The 16,739-nt window shown below is 39.2% G+C and overlaps 4 protein-coding genes across 4 annotated transcripts; all 4 read left to right on the plus strand.

Annotated features, from left to right (window-relative positions):
- The first annotated feature begins 281 nt into the window (after positions 1–281).
- On the plus strand, positions 282–5,115 carry LOC119999281 (filament-like plant protein 7). Its single transcript, XM_038846768.1, has 5 exons — positions 282–604; positions 1,045–1,193; positions 1,649–1,787; positions 1,878–4,270; positions 4,413–5,115. The coding sequence occupies exons 2-5, from the start codon at positions 1,095–1,097 to the stop codon at positions 4,938–4,940; spliced, it is 3,159 nt and encodes a 1,052-aa protein (XP_038702696.1). The 5' UTR covers positions 282–604; positions 1,045–1,094; the 3' UTR covers positions 4,941–5,115.
- A 705-nt stretch (positions 5,116–5,820) lies between these two features.
- On the plus strand, positions 5,821–8,637 carry LOC120003807 (uncharacterized acetyltransferase At3g50280-like). The gene is made up of 2 exons (XM_038852905.1): positions 5,821–6,188; positions 6,982–8,637. Exon 2 carries the CDS (start codon positions 7,009–7,011, stop codon positions 8,314–8,316), a length of 1,308 nt encoding a protein of 435 aa, XP_038708833.1. The 5' UTR covers positions 5,821–6,188; positions 6,982–7,008; the 3' UTR covers positions 8,317–8,637.
- A 1,930-nt stretch (positions 8,638–10,567) lies between these two features.
- Positions 10,568–12,179, plus strand: LOC120001951 (uncharacterized acetyltransferase At3g50280-like). The gene has a single exon (XM_038850482.1). It carries the CDS (start codon positions 10,780–10,782, stop codon positions 12,085–12,087), a length of 1,308 nt encoding a protein of 435 aa, XP_038706410.1. The 5' UTR covers positions 10,568–10,779; the 3' UTR covers positions 12,088–12,179.
- A 789-nt stretch (positions 12,180–12,968) lies between these two features.
- LOC120014317 (PI-PLC X domain-containing protein At5g67130-like) lies at positions 12,969–16,551 on the plus strand. Its single transcript, XM_038866269.1, has 9 exons — positions 12,969–13,250; positions 13,348–13,470; positions 13,609–13,746; positions 14,079–14,177; positions 14,281–14,584; positions 14,674–14,897; positions 14,972–15,058; positions 15,609–16,001; positions 16,316–16,551. The coding sequence occupies exons 1-8, from the start codon at positions 13,152–13,154 to the stop codon at positions 15,798–15,800; spliced, it is 1,266 nt and encodes a 421-aa protein (XP_038722197.1). The 5' UTR covers positions 12,969–13,151; the 3' UTR covers positions 15,801–16,001; positions 16,316–16,551.
- The last annotated feature ends 188 nt before the right edge of the window (positions 16,552–16,739 follow it).

Raw genomic sequence — 16,739 nt, forward strand, 5'->3', positions numbered from 1 at the left:
ACAAGTTATGGATTAGTAAGAAAAGGCAGTTGTTGGAGACCAAGAAATTGAAGCAAAATGATAATCGACTTTGAGAAGGACCTCCGCTCTAACGCTCCGTAGGATCAACGCGAAAGCAAAAGCCGAACCAACCACCGCACTCGAACCACGAAAAAGAAAAAAACCGCCAACTGATCAAAAACCCCCCAATTAGCGCTTACGTGTTCCCTCACTGTCAGATCCGAGCCGACACTTTTCCATCGTCCACTCAAATACTCCCCTCACACGCACCAATTCAGTACGCATTTAATACATCGAAGCAGTACTCGAACCCACCTACTCCGAACCCACCGAGTCCACTCGCCATTATTTCACACTCCTTTTTCACTTCGTTTTTTTTCCTTCCTCACCAAACAGATCCTCAGCTTCTCTCCTTCAGAGTTCTGCCTTTTATCTTCCGATGCTCTTCGAATCGAAGTCATTGGTCAGCAAGTACTTGTCGGCGGGATCCGTGGAGTAGCACATTGTTCGTATTTCCACAGTTTCGATTTTTTGGTCCAAGTTTCCGTGAGTCGAAGCGCCCTGTTCTTCGCTCTGATGATTCATGCACCGTGAGGTATCAAAGGTCAGGAAAAAATTTACTGTGTCTCTCATGCTATTTGATGCCTTATAGTATTTCTCTCTGGTGTCAGAGCTAGTGATTTTAGAGAAATGAAAAATGCAGGTTAGATGGATAACAAGCTGATCAATTATTTTACATCCTGTTTGTGAAATATTCACATTAAGTAAGTTTCATTGAGCTGCTTGGAAAGATTTAAGTTTTATCTGGGAGCTAAAAATATTGATTGTGGATCTAGTGAATGCTTAGAGAAAAATTCATTGAAATGTCAAAGATAATTGACAAGCTCAATTTGTCTCCTCTCACTGTGAGTTACTGACTTTGATTTGCTTAAGTAGTTGGATAATTTTGGGGCGTTTGGTGTTTTTGAATCCATTTGTGATCGGATGTGAATGCTCTCAGAGCTGAAACAGAAGCAAAACCCATTTGTTTGTTTTGTGATTCAGGTATTATTTTTTGAGTTCTGCATGCTTTTCAAACTGGACTTGTTGAATTAATGGATCAGAAGACATGGCTTTGGCGGAAGAAGTCTTCAGAGAAGATCATTGTTGGAACCGACAGATCAAATACCTTCACGAAAGGAAATGAAGACCAGGTAAGCTAATAGTTTTTCCCCCCCCTAAATCGTTTGGTCTAACAAAGATCTTCCATGTCGGATCGGAATAGGGTTAGATACATTCTCATTATGAGAAGGGGTCATTCGACCGTATTTTAATAGATACTATGTTTACATATGGATCTGTACGTCATCATGTTCTAGTGAGGATTAGGAATAGGTGTAATCCAACATGCTTTTTACATTTTTACATATATATCTCGTTATTTAGGACCAATAGATAACCCATAGGTGTAACCTTAAGCTCAATGCTAGAATTGACTTGAAGCATCTGAGGCTGCATTAATCAGGGATACACAACATAATTTTTTTTTTTGATTTACAAACGTCACCTTCAACAAGAATCGATTTATGAAACTTATTTTTATGCTTGAGTTATATGCATATATATAGACAATGACTCTTTTTAAAATTTTTTTTATTTCCATGTACAGATTGGTCTGAGTGAGAAAGCAGAACTGGAGAGTGATCTGAAAAATTTAAAACATAAGCTTTCTTCCATCCTCTCAGAGTGTGATGCTAAAAATGATATTGTAAAGAAACATGAGAAGATGTCACAAGAGGCCATTAAAGGTATTTTTCGAGTAAATTTTTCGATTAGTGTTGAAAAGTGTTTTCTTTGCTCGACAATTTAAGATTCTTCAATGAACGAGTTCTATACAGGCTGGGAGACTGCGGAAGAAGAAGTTATATCTCTTAAAAAAAGATTGGATGAAGCTTTGCAGCAGAGAGTTGTTGAGGAAGAAAGGTTAACTCATTTAGATGCGGCCCTCAAGGAATGTATGCAGCAACTCCGTTTTGTTCGGGAAGAGCAGGAACATAGGATTCATGATGCAGTGATGAAGACTGCCAGGGAATTTGAAAAGTCCCAAGAGACTTTGGAAGATAAGTTTTCAGAGGCCAGTAAAAGGATTTCGAAACTTGGTATTGAGAATACTCAACTTACCAGGGTTCTCCGAGCAAAGGAAAGGCTAATGGAAGATCTGAATAAGCAAAGAACTCAAGTAGAGGCAGATTTTGATTCACTGTCTGCTAGATTAGAACTGACAGAGAAAGAAAATGCTTCCTTGAAATATGAGGTTCGAGTGCTTGAGAAGGAGCTTGAAATCCGGAATGAGGAGAGAGAATTTAATCGTCGCACAGCAAATGCATCACAGAAGCAACACTTAGAGAGTGCCAAGAAAATTGCAAAATTGGAATCAGAATGTCAAAGGCTGCGTATCCTGGTCAGGAAGCGATTGCCAGGTCCAGCTGCCCTTGCAAGAATGAAAAATGAAGTTGAAATTATGGGAAGGGACTCAGTAGAAATGATGAGGAGAAATATGAGCTCTCGTTCTTCTAGCGCAATGCCCAACTCTTCGTTTGAAAGTACTCCTGATACTCCCAGCACAAAGATTAACTTCCTCATGAAACATTTGCATTCAATAGAAGAAGAAAACAAGACTCTCAAGGAGGCTCTCAATCGAAATACGAATGAACTCCAATGTTCAAGAGTCATGTATGCTCGCACAGCTTCTAAATTATCACAAGTTGAGTTGCAGCTTGAAGAATTATCGAAAGGTTCCACGCCCATTGAGTCAACGAGCAACAAATATAATCTTGCGTCACATGAGCTCTCTCTGCCATTAATGTCTGTCATTGGAAGCGATGATACGATTAGTTTTTCTGAATCCTGGGCTTCTACTTTGATTTCAGAATTAGAGCACTTTAAGAATGGAAAACAAAAGGGGCCGCCATCTGTCTACACTGTTGGAGGTTCAGACATAAATCTGATGGATGACTTTGTTGAAATGGAAAAGTTAGCAATAATCTCGGTTGACAAATCATCTGGAAGTCCTCACGTATCCTGTGATGATTCTAATGCAATTATATCCTCTTTTGAAACTGAATCGAGTGCTTGTTCCTCGGAGGCAAAGGGTAGGCAAATAGTACCAGTGTCGGAATGTCATTCTGGAAACCGGGAGTCCAAGTCCAATCATATAATTGGTAAAATCCCTGGTTGGCTTCAGGATATTGTGAAAGTAATTTTGGATCAAAACTCTGTCAGTAGAAGAAAACCTGATGAAATACTCAAGGATATCAGAGCAGCCTTGGAATATACAAATGATCCAGACAGTGGTGATCTTGTTGATGCAAGGGAGAACATAGAATGTCCGGATGCATGTAAACCTACTGGTAATTCCTCTGTGGCAGACAATTCCAGTGGAGGAGCTAATGTTGCCTTCTCTGCGGCAGCGAAGACGAACCAACTGTCTCGCTCAGATTTTGAAAAATCAATTGGCAAGATAATTGAGCTCATTGAAGGAGTCACTCCACCACATCCAGAATATGGCACCCCAGATACCTTATCTCACAAGGATGGAAGTCTTTCCTTACATAAGAACTTGAAATCATCTTCAGGCTATGTGGTTCGTGTCTTCCAATGGAAATCTTCCGAAATTTTTGCTGTGCTACAGAAATTTATTCGTGCTTGCCATGACTTGTGGAATGGAAAGTCTGATATCAACCAATTCGCGGAGGATTTATCTTCTTCTTTGGAGTGGATTATGAACCACTGCTTTTCCCTTCAAGATGTTTCAAGCATGAGGCATGAAATTAAAGAACATTTTGATTGGGATGAGTCAGGAAGTGAGAGTGAAGAAGTTAGTCAATTTTCAGAAGCAGATAAGTTACATCTTCCCATAGAGCAATTGTATTGTCTGCCAATGGTTGCTGCATCAGATGGGCATAATAATTTTTGGGGAAAGGAAGAACATCGGTGTACTGTAAAAGATGAAAATATAGCAGCAATAGATGGGTTGGCTAATATAGAAATTGAAAAGAAAGACTTGGAACCCCAATCAGCCACCGAAGAGGATGAGCTTCGGATGAATAAACTTCCTGAAGCAGAGAAAACCACTGAGTATCAGAAGTTGATTAATGGAGATCTTGACAAGCAACTTATTGTGACCCAAGATGAATCCAACGTGGCTTGCGAAAATTTTTCATCTCTGGAAATAGAAGTACAGAACCCAAATGACTGCAATGAACTCAACAAGGAAAAACAACTCCGGACCGTAAGTGCACAACATCTTGGCCATGCATTTTTTTTTTGAGAATACATTTTGTTGTTGGCATTAATTTTGGTGGCATTGATGATGATTATTGTTAATATTCATCTGCATTACATGAGTCAATAAGTGCCGGTCAATCTTGCAGGATTGGGAGATCACAGCAGCTTCAGAGAAGTTGGCTGAGTGCCAAGAGGCTATTCTAAACCTAGGGAAGCAACTAAAGGCTTTGGCTTCACCTATGGAAGCAGCCATTTTTGACAAGATTGTTACTACCCCAACTGACACAGACACCACCGCCATCACTGCCACCAGTGTCACTGCAACTAAAAGCTCAGCCTTAATCCTCCCCTCGATGAAGAAGATCACGAACCAAAGATCCACTCTCTTGGATCGGATGCTAGCTGAAGATAATGCTAAAGCTATGACACTTACATCCCCTAAAGCCAGCAAAAGTGACGGTAAGTCTACCTTGGTTTCCATTGGATCAACAGAACCTCTTGACAAGGTCCTTGGTTTAAATGGAATAGAGGACGAAGACAATGATGGTAAAATGAATTCTTTGGCCATTGTGCCTAGCAAAAAAGGGTCCGGAGAGAGTTTGTGGAGAAAGCTTTTATGGAGAAAGAGGAAAGGAGACGGCAGGAAAACACGTCTTCCATCGCTGAAGTGCTAAATAACAAGGCTTGTATTTTTCCATTTGAGAGAGAGCTTGTTTGTGTATACAACTGTAACCTGAACAATTGACAATAAGGCTTGTATTTTTCCATTTGAGAGAGAGCTTGTTTGTGTATATACCTGTAACCTGAACAATTGATGAGTTTGGTAGTTGAAATGATCACTTATTTATATTTTTAGTTTTTTTAAAACGGAGAGCGGAGATTCGAACTATGATCACCAAAATTATATACATCATCCTTACTATTCCAACTAATAACTCGGGTGTAAGTACCCAATATATCTACCGGAGATGCCCTAAGTTTTGGATTTGGCTCATAGTAATTTATTAACAATTATCATCCATCGGTTGAAAAACGTCAATCACCATGGTGCCCATCAATTGTGATGAAGACAAGTTGAGTTTGAATTCAGATAGATTCGACGTAGCCCATAAACTCAACAACAATACGATATCGTTCACCCTGGACTGAAACCTTCACGACTTTACTTTTGTAGGCCCAACATCCTTACTTAGACTTAAAAAAACCGATCATATCGTACTACCGTGTTAGGTTGCAGAAACTTTTTATCTACTAGCTGCAACCGCTCCCGCTCCTTGGCGCGACTGGAAGAACTGAGTCAATTGTAAAAACCAGCTCTCTCTGTGCAATTATAATAAAAATCCTCTCTCTGACAATGACCATCAAAAAACTCTCTTTCCGTCATCTAGGGTTTAACTTCGGTTTTGATTTCGCTTCAAACGGCAGTCTTACGATTGATACTCTTCGCACTCTCAATCAGTGCCGTCTTTCAATCCAATGGCTGCTACCATTGCCATCTTCAGCTCCATAGCTGCAGCACTGGTCCATTACAAAGGGAAGCGTCGAGTACTACGCCGTTTTGGCCCACCGAGATCGAACCCTCCTGGGTCCTGCCTTCGCACGGCCGTAAGCTTTTCGTTTCAGGCTTTCGCAAATAACCAACAATCCACTCTCGAATCTGGGTCGGCCCAATTATACTTGAACCCAAACTAAACTATCTGCTTAGTAGCCCAGGCCCAATCTCGAAGTTCAGACATGGGCCCTTGAAAAATGAAGCCAGGACTAGTCAGTAGAGCTTCTTTCTTTCTTGGAAGAGTCATCATCCTCTGCTTCCGCCCGACTTCCCGCTGCTTCAGTGACCGCTGAGAGCTCCTCAGCCCTCGACGGCTCAACCCTCGTTACTGGATCCGGTTATATCACTGTTCTGGCCGCTTTTACTCCAAGTAAGCCACTTTGCTTAGTTTCTCAAGTTACTAAAATTCATTTTTTTGACCTTAATTCATCTTTCGTTTTGACATTAATGTTTGCATATTTGGATTACTAGTTTTCTCTGTTCGTTTTGAATTTTGATGGTGAGTACGAGCTTGTTTCATATTCCTGTTAGCCTATTTATAACTTCACTGACTGCCGGATGCCAACCCCTAAATAGACATAAATATTAAATAGTCGGATCTCATTTAGTGCCAGAATCATCAAAGAATCAAAGATGGTTTGGCTTGGTGATTAAATCAAATGTTATTCAACAACCCAGTACGGTATGGAATTCATGAATTCGGATTCGCTACAATTCTAGTTACCTCCCACTGATGCTCTAACATCAGTTCAAATTCGCTTTGCATTTTACCTCCATCCAATGTTCCAAACCTTATTGCTTGCTAACACAAGGCTAAATTGGCACCATAAGATTTGAATTGTCGGAAACTTGTACAAGATAGGAATGGTAGCTTAACTTCATGCAGGTTTTGGATAAAAGGATTTTGGAAAGTTTTTCAATTTGCGTGCATTGGAATAGCGTCTGCAGTCCTATCTGATAATTCCTTTAATGGTGCTGTTCATAAATCTTAGTTCTACATCGTTTTATTGTTCTCCTTGTAGAAAACTCAAATCAGGCTTTATTGTTTAGCCTTGTCTTCTCCGATTGAAGAATGTAAAACTCAATCAGAGTTTAGTCTTTATTTTTGAATTTTTATGACATACTAACTTTGGAGTTTTGATAACTTTATGTTGGCATGGCAGGGGAAGAAATTGTGAGCAGGGAGAACTATGGCAAGCGTTAGATTGATCTCGACAAGTACAGTCAAAGCAGAAACAATCACTGAGCCAAATCGCAGGATCGAATTAACTCCATGGGATCTCCATATCCTTTTAATGGGGAGCATTCAAAAGGGACTAGTGTTTCACAAACCCAAACCTGCACAAGAGGAGAATAGCTTGATCAACCATCTTAATACATCCTTCTCCCGCACACTCAACTTCTTTCCCCCGCTAGCAGGTCGCTTTTCCATCATCGAACATGAAGATAACACGCGCTCCTTTTACATTGATTGCAACAATGCTGGAGCCTATTTTCTACATGCCGTAGCTGATGGTGTGACTATTGCTGATATCCTTGATCCCATTTATGTTCCGAGTCTGGTGCATTCGTTTTTCCCGCTCAATGGAGTAAAAAATTATGAGGGTGTTTCGAAACCATTGCTTGGAGTACAAGTTACTGAGCTTGTGGATGGTATCTTTATTGGTTTCACCATAAACCACGCTGCTGCAGATGGTACAACATTATGGAATTTCGTCAACTCTTGGTCTGAAATCTCTCGTGGTTTCAGCGAAATATCCAAGCCTCCATCTTTTACGCGTGCATTTCTTGCTCATCCTATTCGGATTCCTTCTTCCAGCCTCAATGGAAATGCCCCCGTGACATCCATTCCACATTTGCAAGACAGAGTATTTCATTTCAGTAAGGATAAAATCGCTGAACTCAAATCAAGAGTCGGTACTGAGATTGGGGCTAATAGGATCTCCTCTCTTCAAGCACTTTTGGCTCATGTTTGGCGATCTGTCATCCGCAATCGTCAACTTCCTGCTGATCAAGATACAAGTATCCTCTTAGCCATTGGAACTAGATCAAGATTGCATCAGTTGGTACCCCAACAATATTTTGGAAATGCTTTTCAATATGAGGCGACAACATTAAAAGCTGGAGACCTACTTGAGTGTGGAATTGGTTATGTTGCTTGTGAAATGAACAAGATAATTACAGGGCACGCAGAAGAGGGAAAGTTGATGAACTTTCTAGAGTCCCGGGTAAAAAATCCAAAGCTAACAACATTGTGGGAAAATAACACTGATGCATTGGCCACAAGCGGTTCCCCACGATTCCATGTTTATGGTAATGACTTTGGCTGGGGAAAGCCAATTGCAGTGAGAAGCGGGGTTGCGAACAAGTACAATGGCAAGTTAACAATGTTTATGGGAGCGGAGGAAGGTAGTGTGGACATTGAAGCTTCTCTTCCACTCGACATATTGGAAGCCATGGGAAGTGATATGGAGTTCATGAATGCTGTATCACATTAAGTATGACAAATAAGTTTGTGGAATGTGGATCTCATGTGATCACTCCCTCGTTGTTTTCCATCATCTATTCTTCTGCCCTATTTCAAGTTTGATACTTAGTCACTGCAGTAGAGTCTGTTGCCCTCGTTTCCATGCTCTGCTTCTTCCTTGTCTTCTGTGGATGTACAGTGAGATTTGGAAATTAGAAGAACTTCCTCTCCGTCCAACGGCGAGATTGTCGACGTTTGCTAGCCGAGCGAGACGGTGGAAATGTGGAATTAGAGTGTTTGATATTATAAAAAATCATGCTTTTTTTAATAATAAAAAAAATTAATAACCTTCTGTGTTAGTGGTTTAGTGCTTTTGCTTAGTTAATTTAGACATTAATTTTTATATTTTATATCATAATTCTTCATCATCATGAATTGATAATGTACCTACTAATTCAACATCGATTCAAGATATTTTATTTAGTGGTTGAGATTCGATGAACAAAATTCTTAGGAAAAATTCCAAATGATAAATATAAATTCTAAATGGAAATATCATGGATAATAAAAAATAGATTTATATAGAATAATGATTCAGGAAGAGACAACAAAATTGATATGAAATCATGAAAAAAGTCCAAATCATAAATTTAAATTCTAAACGGGAATATCGTGGATAATAATAAAAAAAAGATTTATATAGAATAGTGATTCTAATGAATGATTGAGGAATAGACAAAAAAAAAAAAATTCTATGAAATCGTGAAACTTATTGAATCTCTCAACTACTCAATAAAATATCTTGGATATGATGATGAACAATTATGATATAAAATATAAAAAATTAATGTAAGCAAAAGCATTAACACAGAAAGTTATTTATTTTTATTTTTATTAAAAAAATGATTTTTTTTTATAATATCGTCATAATTGTTCACGATGTTCAAAAAAAAAAAGCACTTTGATAGGATACACCAAAGGAGGATGATTTTTTCATCCTCTTAAAAAAACGTATTCATCATACAAAAATAAGAATTAATTAAATTAAATTCACAAAATAATTTATATGGATTTACAATCCCCAAAAATTATACAAATATTAGAAAATAAATAATTTATCTCACTTCACCGAAATTTTGTTCATCCAAACATGTTAAACTGCAAATCAACTCAACTAACCTCAGCACAAAATTGTTAAGTGACATGCTAAACACTTTTTGTCAACAGAACTCACCTCATAACACTATTGTTTTTTTACCTCATAACACCTCACCTTGGTTAGTCAAAATACAAAGCACTCCCAGACAAACCCCTAATAGCTGCTCCTCCCTTTCTTAATCGGTGTGGGATCTCATCACATGATCCCTCTTGAAAGTTGAAAGTTGAAAGTTACTTAAAACCCTGACAAGTCAGAAGAGTCCTTCTTTCTTGGAAGAGGCATCAATTAGGAAAATTACCAGAATCCTCTTTTGCAAAAATATCAAGAATACTATAAAAATAGAAATGAAGAATAACAACACAAAAATTTACGTGGAAACTCTAAAATCGAAGAAAAGCCATGGTTATTGTCATAGATAATCAGAGAAATGATCACTATATGAAAATTTATTACAACCACACTCTCGATCTTCTCTCTCACCTAGAACCCAAATAGACCCAAGAGAATTTTTCCCACAAAGTTTACTCTCACTCAACCCTTGCGCTCTCTCTCTCTCTTTGTATTTGTTATTCTATTGACATGAACATTGCCTATTAAAAAATGGAGGAGCATCAAAGGAATAGTGCAACCATATTTTGTCTTTAGCCTCAACCATGTGTTACATACCTTAGCGGTAGGCATCCCTTTCTTGACCCCATTTTTTCTTTAATCAACTATAACAGCACCAATCATCATGCTTCCTGTGCTCGCCACTAACGTTATATAGTCCTCCAATCTAACACCTGGCTTAGCACTTGTTGCTTAAACCGGTTGTATCCCTGTTTTGGCATCCACTCCAAGTAAGTCATTTTGCTTAGTTTCTCAGGCTACTATTCCTAAGTACAAATTTTCAATTCTTAATCACTTCATCTGTTACAAATATTGTCCGCTTTGACTACGGGCTGCACAGATTTGTTTTGCGTTATAGTCTCGCAGTACTTAGCCCCAAAATACTTGGCCTTTTCTCATACGTCAATCTGTCGGGTTATGCCAATTGAGATGCACACTCCCCAAGTTAACATTTATAGTCGGATCTAATTTAGTACCAGAATCATCCAAGAATGAAAGATGGTTTGGCTCTCATGATTCAGATCTAGTGATGTGGATCACTAGATCTAACATCAGTTCAAATTCACTTTGCATTTTACCTTCATCTAAACTTCAGCACCAATTGAAGGATGGAAAACTCAATCAGATTCTAGTCTTTATTTTTGAATTTTTATGACATACTAACTTCGGAGTTTTGATAACTTTATGTTGGCATGGCAGGGGAAGAAATTGTGAGCGAGGAGAACTATGGCAAGCGTTAGATTGATCTCGACAAGTACAGTCAAAGCAGAAACAATCACAGAGCCAAATCGCAGGATCGAATTAACTCCATGGGATCTCCAGATCCTTTTAATGGGGAGCATTCAAAAGGGACTAGTGTTTCACAAACCCAAACCTGCACAAGAGGAGAATAGCTTGATCAACCATCTTAAAACATCCTTCTCCCGCACACTCAACTTCTTTCCCCCGCTAGCAGGTCGCTTTTCCATCGTCGAACATGAAGATAACACGCGCTCCTTTTACATTGATTGCAACAATGCTGGAGCCTACTTTCTACATGCTGTAGCTGATGGTGTGACTATTGCTGATATCCTTGATCCCATTTATGTTCCGAGTCTGGTGCATTCGTTTTTCCCGCTCAATGGAGTAAAAAATTATGAGGGTGTTTCGAAACCATTGCTCGGAGTACAAGTTACTGAGCTTGTGGATGGTATCTTTATTGGTTTCACCATCAACCACGCTGCTGCGGATGGCACAACATTATGGAATTTCGTCAACTCTTGGTCTGAAATCTCTCGTGGTTTCAGTGAAATATCCAAGCCTCCATCTTTTACGCGTGCATTTCCTGATCATCCTATTAGGATTCCTCTTTCGAGCCTCAATGTAAATGCTTCCGTGACATCCATTGTACATTTCGAAGACAGAGTATTTCATTTCAGTAAGGATAAAATCGCTAAACTCAAATCAAGAGCCAGTACTGAGATTGGGGCTACTAGCATCTCCTCTCTTCAAGCACTTTTGGCTCATGTATGGCGATCTGTCATCCGCAGTCGTAAACTTCCTGCAGATCTAGAAACAAGTCTCCTCTTAGCCATTGGAGGTAGATCAAGATTGCATCAGTTGATCCCCCAACAATATTTTGGAAATGCTTTTCAATACGAGGGCACAACTTTAAAAGCTGGAGACATACTTGAATGTGGAATTGGTTATGTTGCTTGTGCAGTGAATAAGATGATTACAGGGAACGCAGAAGAAGAAAAGTTGTTGAACTTTCTACAGTCCTGGGTAGAAAATCCAAAGCTATTATCAATGGAGGGAAAATATACTGATGCATTGGCTACAAGCAGTTCCCCACGATTCAATGTTTATGGTAATGATTTTGGGTGGGGAAAGCCAATTGCAGCGAGAAGCGGTGCTGCGAACAAGTACAGGGGCAAGTTAACATTGTTGCCAGGAGCGGAGGAAGGGAGTGTGGACATTGAAGCTTCTCTTCCACTTGACATATTGGAAGCCATGGGAAGTGATATGGAGTTCATGGATGCTGTATCACATTAAGTACGTGGTGATTTAATTATGCTGTATTAAATAAGTTTATGGAATGTGGATCTCATGTGATGTGACCACTCCCTGTTCATCAATTTATCTGTAATGTTCATTTGGTGTTTGGAATTATTTGTATCAATGCAACAGAGACTTTTTAAGATAATGCATTTGCATACATGGAGAGGATAAGGCTAAGATGTTTATTCCGGACAAATGTTTCTTCTTGGGCATATTCTTGTCTTTTTCAGCTGTCCAAAGCAAAGGAAGCTACTCTACAAGACTTTTTACCACTTGTTTCATTGTCACATAACTCCCAACCGTTTCTTCTGCCTCTAACTTGTACATTTCAGCCACATATGCCGTGTGTAATGATGGAAACTCTGTGAATTTGACTAAGCCATGACGTTGGGCTTGGAGAAACAAATTGGTGAGGGCTTCCCCCAGAGCAAGCAAATTCGTGAGGGTTGTCATTTAGAGTAGACAATATCTTAATATGTTTGGGTTTGTGGGCACTGTGAATCTATTTAGAGTCCAACCCAACTTATCTGAAGGCGAAAGGTCTTCATCATTGGTACTGTACTTGAACAAAGACTAAGAATTTGCAGACTCCAAAAGGAATGGAATGATAAGATCCCACATTGAAAAAATTGAGGGTGGAGCGATAATACATAAAATGACAATAGATAAGGAGAATCTATAACCTGAAGACCGGTTTTCTAAGCTTAAACGAGGATCTTGAGCATGAAGGAACAAATCTGTAAATGCTTGGACTTGTGGATTACCAATTTATTTAGAATCCAACCCAGCTTATTCTAAGGGGGGAAAGGTCTTCATCGAAAAACCTACCCCACCACGTGACAGGCACCGGAAAAGACCCAGAAGTGGAGGCCAAGTCTAAAGGCTGGAGACAACGACCAACATTTTACAAAAGGGGAAAAGGGGTGTTTTTTCTAAAAATCACCGATTCCTGCAATTTTCATCTCTCTTGTGCTCTGTATTCACTATTCTCTACACTGCACCTACTGCGCGCTCTCTCTCTCTTCATTAGCTTCTCGAGCTCTGTATAAGCAGTGTCCATGTCGGCATGTCCCGCGGTTCACCGTAGCTTATGCAGAGTCCCATTTGTGATAATTCTGTTACTCTCATCCCTCTTCGTCAGACTAGCAAATGCGGCGGTGATCTCTCTCTCTCTCTCTACATATTCTTGATCCGTTCAACTTTCCTTTGTTGTTCTTGAGTTCAATACTGTGCTGAATTGCGAAGAATTTGTAGGTGCTGGACTCATGCTCTGCTGCCACGGACTGTGGTCCAGGGCTATACTGTGGCAACTGCCCTGCTTTGGGTAGGACTCAGCCTCTCTGCACCAGAGGCCAAGCTATCACACCCACGTCAATTGTAAGGTTTCTCTTGAACATTTTTTTGTGTTTTTAATCATGGGTGTTAAATATATTCTGCATTTGGTCTGTTTTTTTATGCACTTTAAGCTAATTTTGTGGGTTTCTTTGTGGTGATTTATCTTCTCCGACTCTGCAGATTGGAGGGTTGCCTTTCAACAAGTATACTTGGTTGGTGACTCATAATTCGTTTAGCATTGTGGATGCACCGCCTTTGCCGGGAGTCCAGAGGCTAACATTTTACAATCAAGAAGACTCTGTCACCAATCAATTGAACGTATGTGCTTCTGCTTCTTCGGTCGGATTGATTCACTATTTGTTTCCGGAGAATCTAGATGACAATAAGAGCAAAAGAAAGTGAAATACCCACTTACCCATTTTGTTTTCATAGTGAATTACAGCTTGAAATTTAAGTAGATGCTACGTTTCGTGTCGGTGACTGGTCTGAGCTCTTGATCTTTTGTTCTGTTTTGCAATCAACTACTGCCAATGTTGAATTTTTTGTCCAATTTTGCAATATAGTTGATTATGACAAAATTGTGTTATCCTTGACTTTCTTTTAGTTTCTAACTATAGATTTCTGCTTTTCTTGTTGATGTCATTGATTAGAATGGAGTGAGGGGACTGATGTTGGATATGTACGATTTTGCGGATGATATCTGGCTCTGCCATTCATTTCGGGGGCAATGTTTCAACTTCACTGCCTTTGTAATCCACCTGTCCATTCCATCAGTTTAGCAATTCAATTCTGATTCTTAACATCCACATTTTAAAGCAGTAGTTTTTCATGCTTCCAATGGTTTGTCCACAGCAACCTGCCACTAACACTTTGAGGGAAGTGGAAGCGTTCTTGAGCCAAAACCCAACTGAGATTGTCACCATTATAATTGAGGACTATGTCCACACTCCAAAAGGGTTGACAAGGCTGTTCGCTAATGCTGGGTTGGACAAGTATTGGTTTCCTGTGTCTAAAATGCCCAAAAAGGGTGATGATTGGCCCACTGTGAATGAGATGGTGCAAGCAAATTACCGGCTTTTGGTTTTCACTTCTATTGCTTCTAAGGAAGCAGAGGAAGGAATTGCTTACCAGTGGAAGTATATGAAGGAAAATGAGTGTATGTATAAACTTGCTTACTTTTACCGACTTTGGATGTATATGTATTTACATTTTACAATAACAGCTTCCTGTTGTTTTGGGTTTTAGCCGGTGATCCAGGGGTGAAATCAGGCTCATGTCCAAACAGAAAAGAATCGAAGCCACTTACATCGAAAAGTGCATCTCTTTTCCTAATGAATTATTTCCCAACATATCCAGTTGAAGATCAAGCATGCAAAGAGCATTCAACCCCACTCACTGAGATGGTTGGTACATGTTATAAAGCAGCAGGAAATGTGATGCCCAACTTTTTGGCCGTCAACTTCTATATGGTACTGAAAGTTAACTTGTGTATATGATACAAGGACTACAACCAAGCATCCTAACTTATGTGAAAATGTTGCAGAGGAGTGATGGAGGTGGTGCTTTTGATGCTTTGGATAGAATGAATGGCCATACTGTCTGTGGCTGTAATACTATCACTGCCTGCCAGGTTTGTTCCAAATTACTTGTACATATGCTTATACGTACCAGCTTTGATTTTTGGTCGAGATTGAAACAAAGTGGACATAAAGCTCTTCCTCAAATATATCGTATTTCAAATGTAGATCCAAATTTTCTTCTACTAAATTCTACTTTTATTAGATTTGAGTTTCCTATCTGAACCCAATACCAAACTCTGTTGATTTTCTCCTTGCACGCAAGAGGGGAAAGGAACTGAAACATATTTTGTGAAATTCTCTTGCAGACAAAACTGTCAAGCTTCATATATCTGTATATTTTAAGATTCCGAATACCTGTCAGCCAGTAAAGTCTGATTTTACATCCTACGCCAGTATCTTAAAATTAACTTGATGGAGGAGAATTCCTCCATTGATTGACCACATTTTCGGATGTTAAATTGATGTTTTGGAATATATAATAGGCTTGCTTTTGTATCCATCAGATTTTGTATTTGTCAGGGACTTCTAACCACTGTTGCTGCGTGCTATTCCAAATGTTAATTTTTCTGCTGAGACCACTGCATTTATGGAATTTTACAGGCTGGAGCACCTTTTGGATCTTGCAAAAATATTGATGTACCGAATAGAAGTCCTGTAACCAGTACTGCTGGAAACGTTTCTGGGTCCGTTCAATTCACAAATTCAGCTTCAACAGTCCATTCTTCAAGTTACTTAATTTTAGTATTCATTAGTGGTGTTTTTGTTATGATGAATGTAGTGAGAAATCAGTAGGTAGAACATTATTGACCAAACTGTTGTAGCTGTCGGTAGTATGTCAATAAGCGAATTTTGGATCCAGAACCAGAACTGGTAGTACTTCATACCTATCTTTCTCAATGGAAGGTCCAGAAATGCTGCAAAGAAACGCCTGTTGAGCGGAACACTGAGCTTGATGGTGACTAAGAGATGCAGGCGTGCTGCAAAGGTACTCAGGTATGTGCGTGTTAATGTACAGTGCTTAAGTACTACTGCAAATGCAATTTTTTTTCTCCCATTACAGATTCTTATTATCTTTGATTTTTTTCCTCTAATAAATATTTTTTATAATTGCCTTGTGAATAGTTTAACCACTCCTCCTTTGAGACTCTTCACATCATCCTCCATATTGGAGGATTTGGAGGGAGAGAATTCAAATTTGTTGACTCTTACATTTAGTTCCAATTTAGCCGAGTTTTCCTGCACTTTACCATTGGAGCTCATAATGAGAGGTCTTGCATACTTTATCGTTTCGCCTCTGTGTTTTACAGGTTTCTTGTGGCGGCACAGTACGAGGTTATAGGAGTAAAGGAATGTAAGTGCAACATGTTATCCTGGTAGTTGTTTTTAACATTCTGTACCTTTTCTTTTGCCCTGATTTTCCTTTGAAGCTTACATTTGATGGCTGATGCATTTGCTCTTCACCATATTATGTTTTTATATGGAAATTTGGCATTGTTTTGACATTTTTGGAGAATGGAATTGGAAAGTTAGTTGTCTCCGACAACCTTCAAAACCCCTGCATTTTAGAATGTGCTTGTTAGGCACCCTTTTGACAGAAGCATTTATTCCATTAGAAAACTAAAGTTAGCATCTCTAAAGAACGAAACCCGAAGAATGAACAACATTCTTACAGATCCCAATGTTTTTTCTCCAAGTTATCCTTGTATAGACGCATACGATTTTACATGGATC

The sequence above is a fragment of the Tripterygium wilfordii genome, chromosome 1 (assembly GCF_013401445.1).
Source record: "Tripterygium wilfordii isolate XIE 37 chromosome 1, ASM1340144v1, whole genome shotgun sequence".
NCBI lineage: Eukaryota > Viridiplantae > Streptophyta > Magnoliopsida > Celastrales > Celastraceae > Tripterygium > Tripterygium wilfordii.

Coding starts and splice junctions, on each gene's coding strand:
- LOC119999281 (XM_038846768.1), top strand. CDS start 1,095: ATGGATCAGAAGACATGGCTTTGGCGGAAGAAGTCTTCAGAGAAGATC. Junction 1,194..1,648: donor CGAAAGGAAATGAAGACCAG/GTAAGCTAATAG, acceptor TTCCATGTACAG/ATTGGTCTGAGTGAGAAAGC. Junction 1,788..1,877: donor GTCACAAGAGGCCATTAAAG/GTATTTTTCGAG, acceptor AGTTCTATACAG/GCTGGGAGACTGCGGAAGAA.
- LOC120003807 (XM_038852905.1), top strand. CDS start 7,009: ATGGCAAGCGTTAGATTGATCTCGACAAGTACAGTCAAAGCAGAAACA.
- LOC120014317 (XM_038866269.1), top strand. CDS start 13,152: ATGTCGGCATGTCCCGCGGTTCACCGTAGCTTATGCAGAGTCCCATTT. Junction 13,251..13,347: donor TCAGACTAGCAAATGCGGCG/GTGATCTCTCTC, acceptor AAGAATTTGTAG/GTGCTGGACTCATGCTCTGC. Junction 14,178..14,280: donor GTTTCAACTTCACTGCCTTT/GTAATCCACCTG, acceptor GTTTGTCCACAG/CAACCTGCCACTAACACTTT.
- LOC120001951 (XM_038850482.1), top strand. CDS start 10,780: ATGGCAAGCGTTAGATTGATCTCGACAAGTACAGTCAAAGCAGAAACA.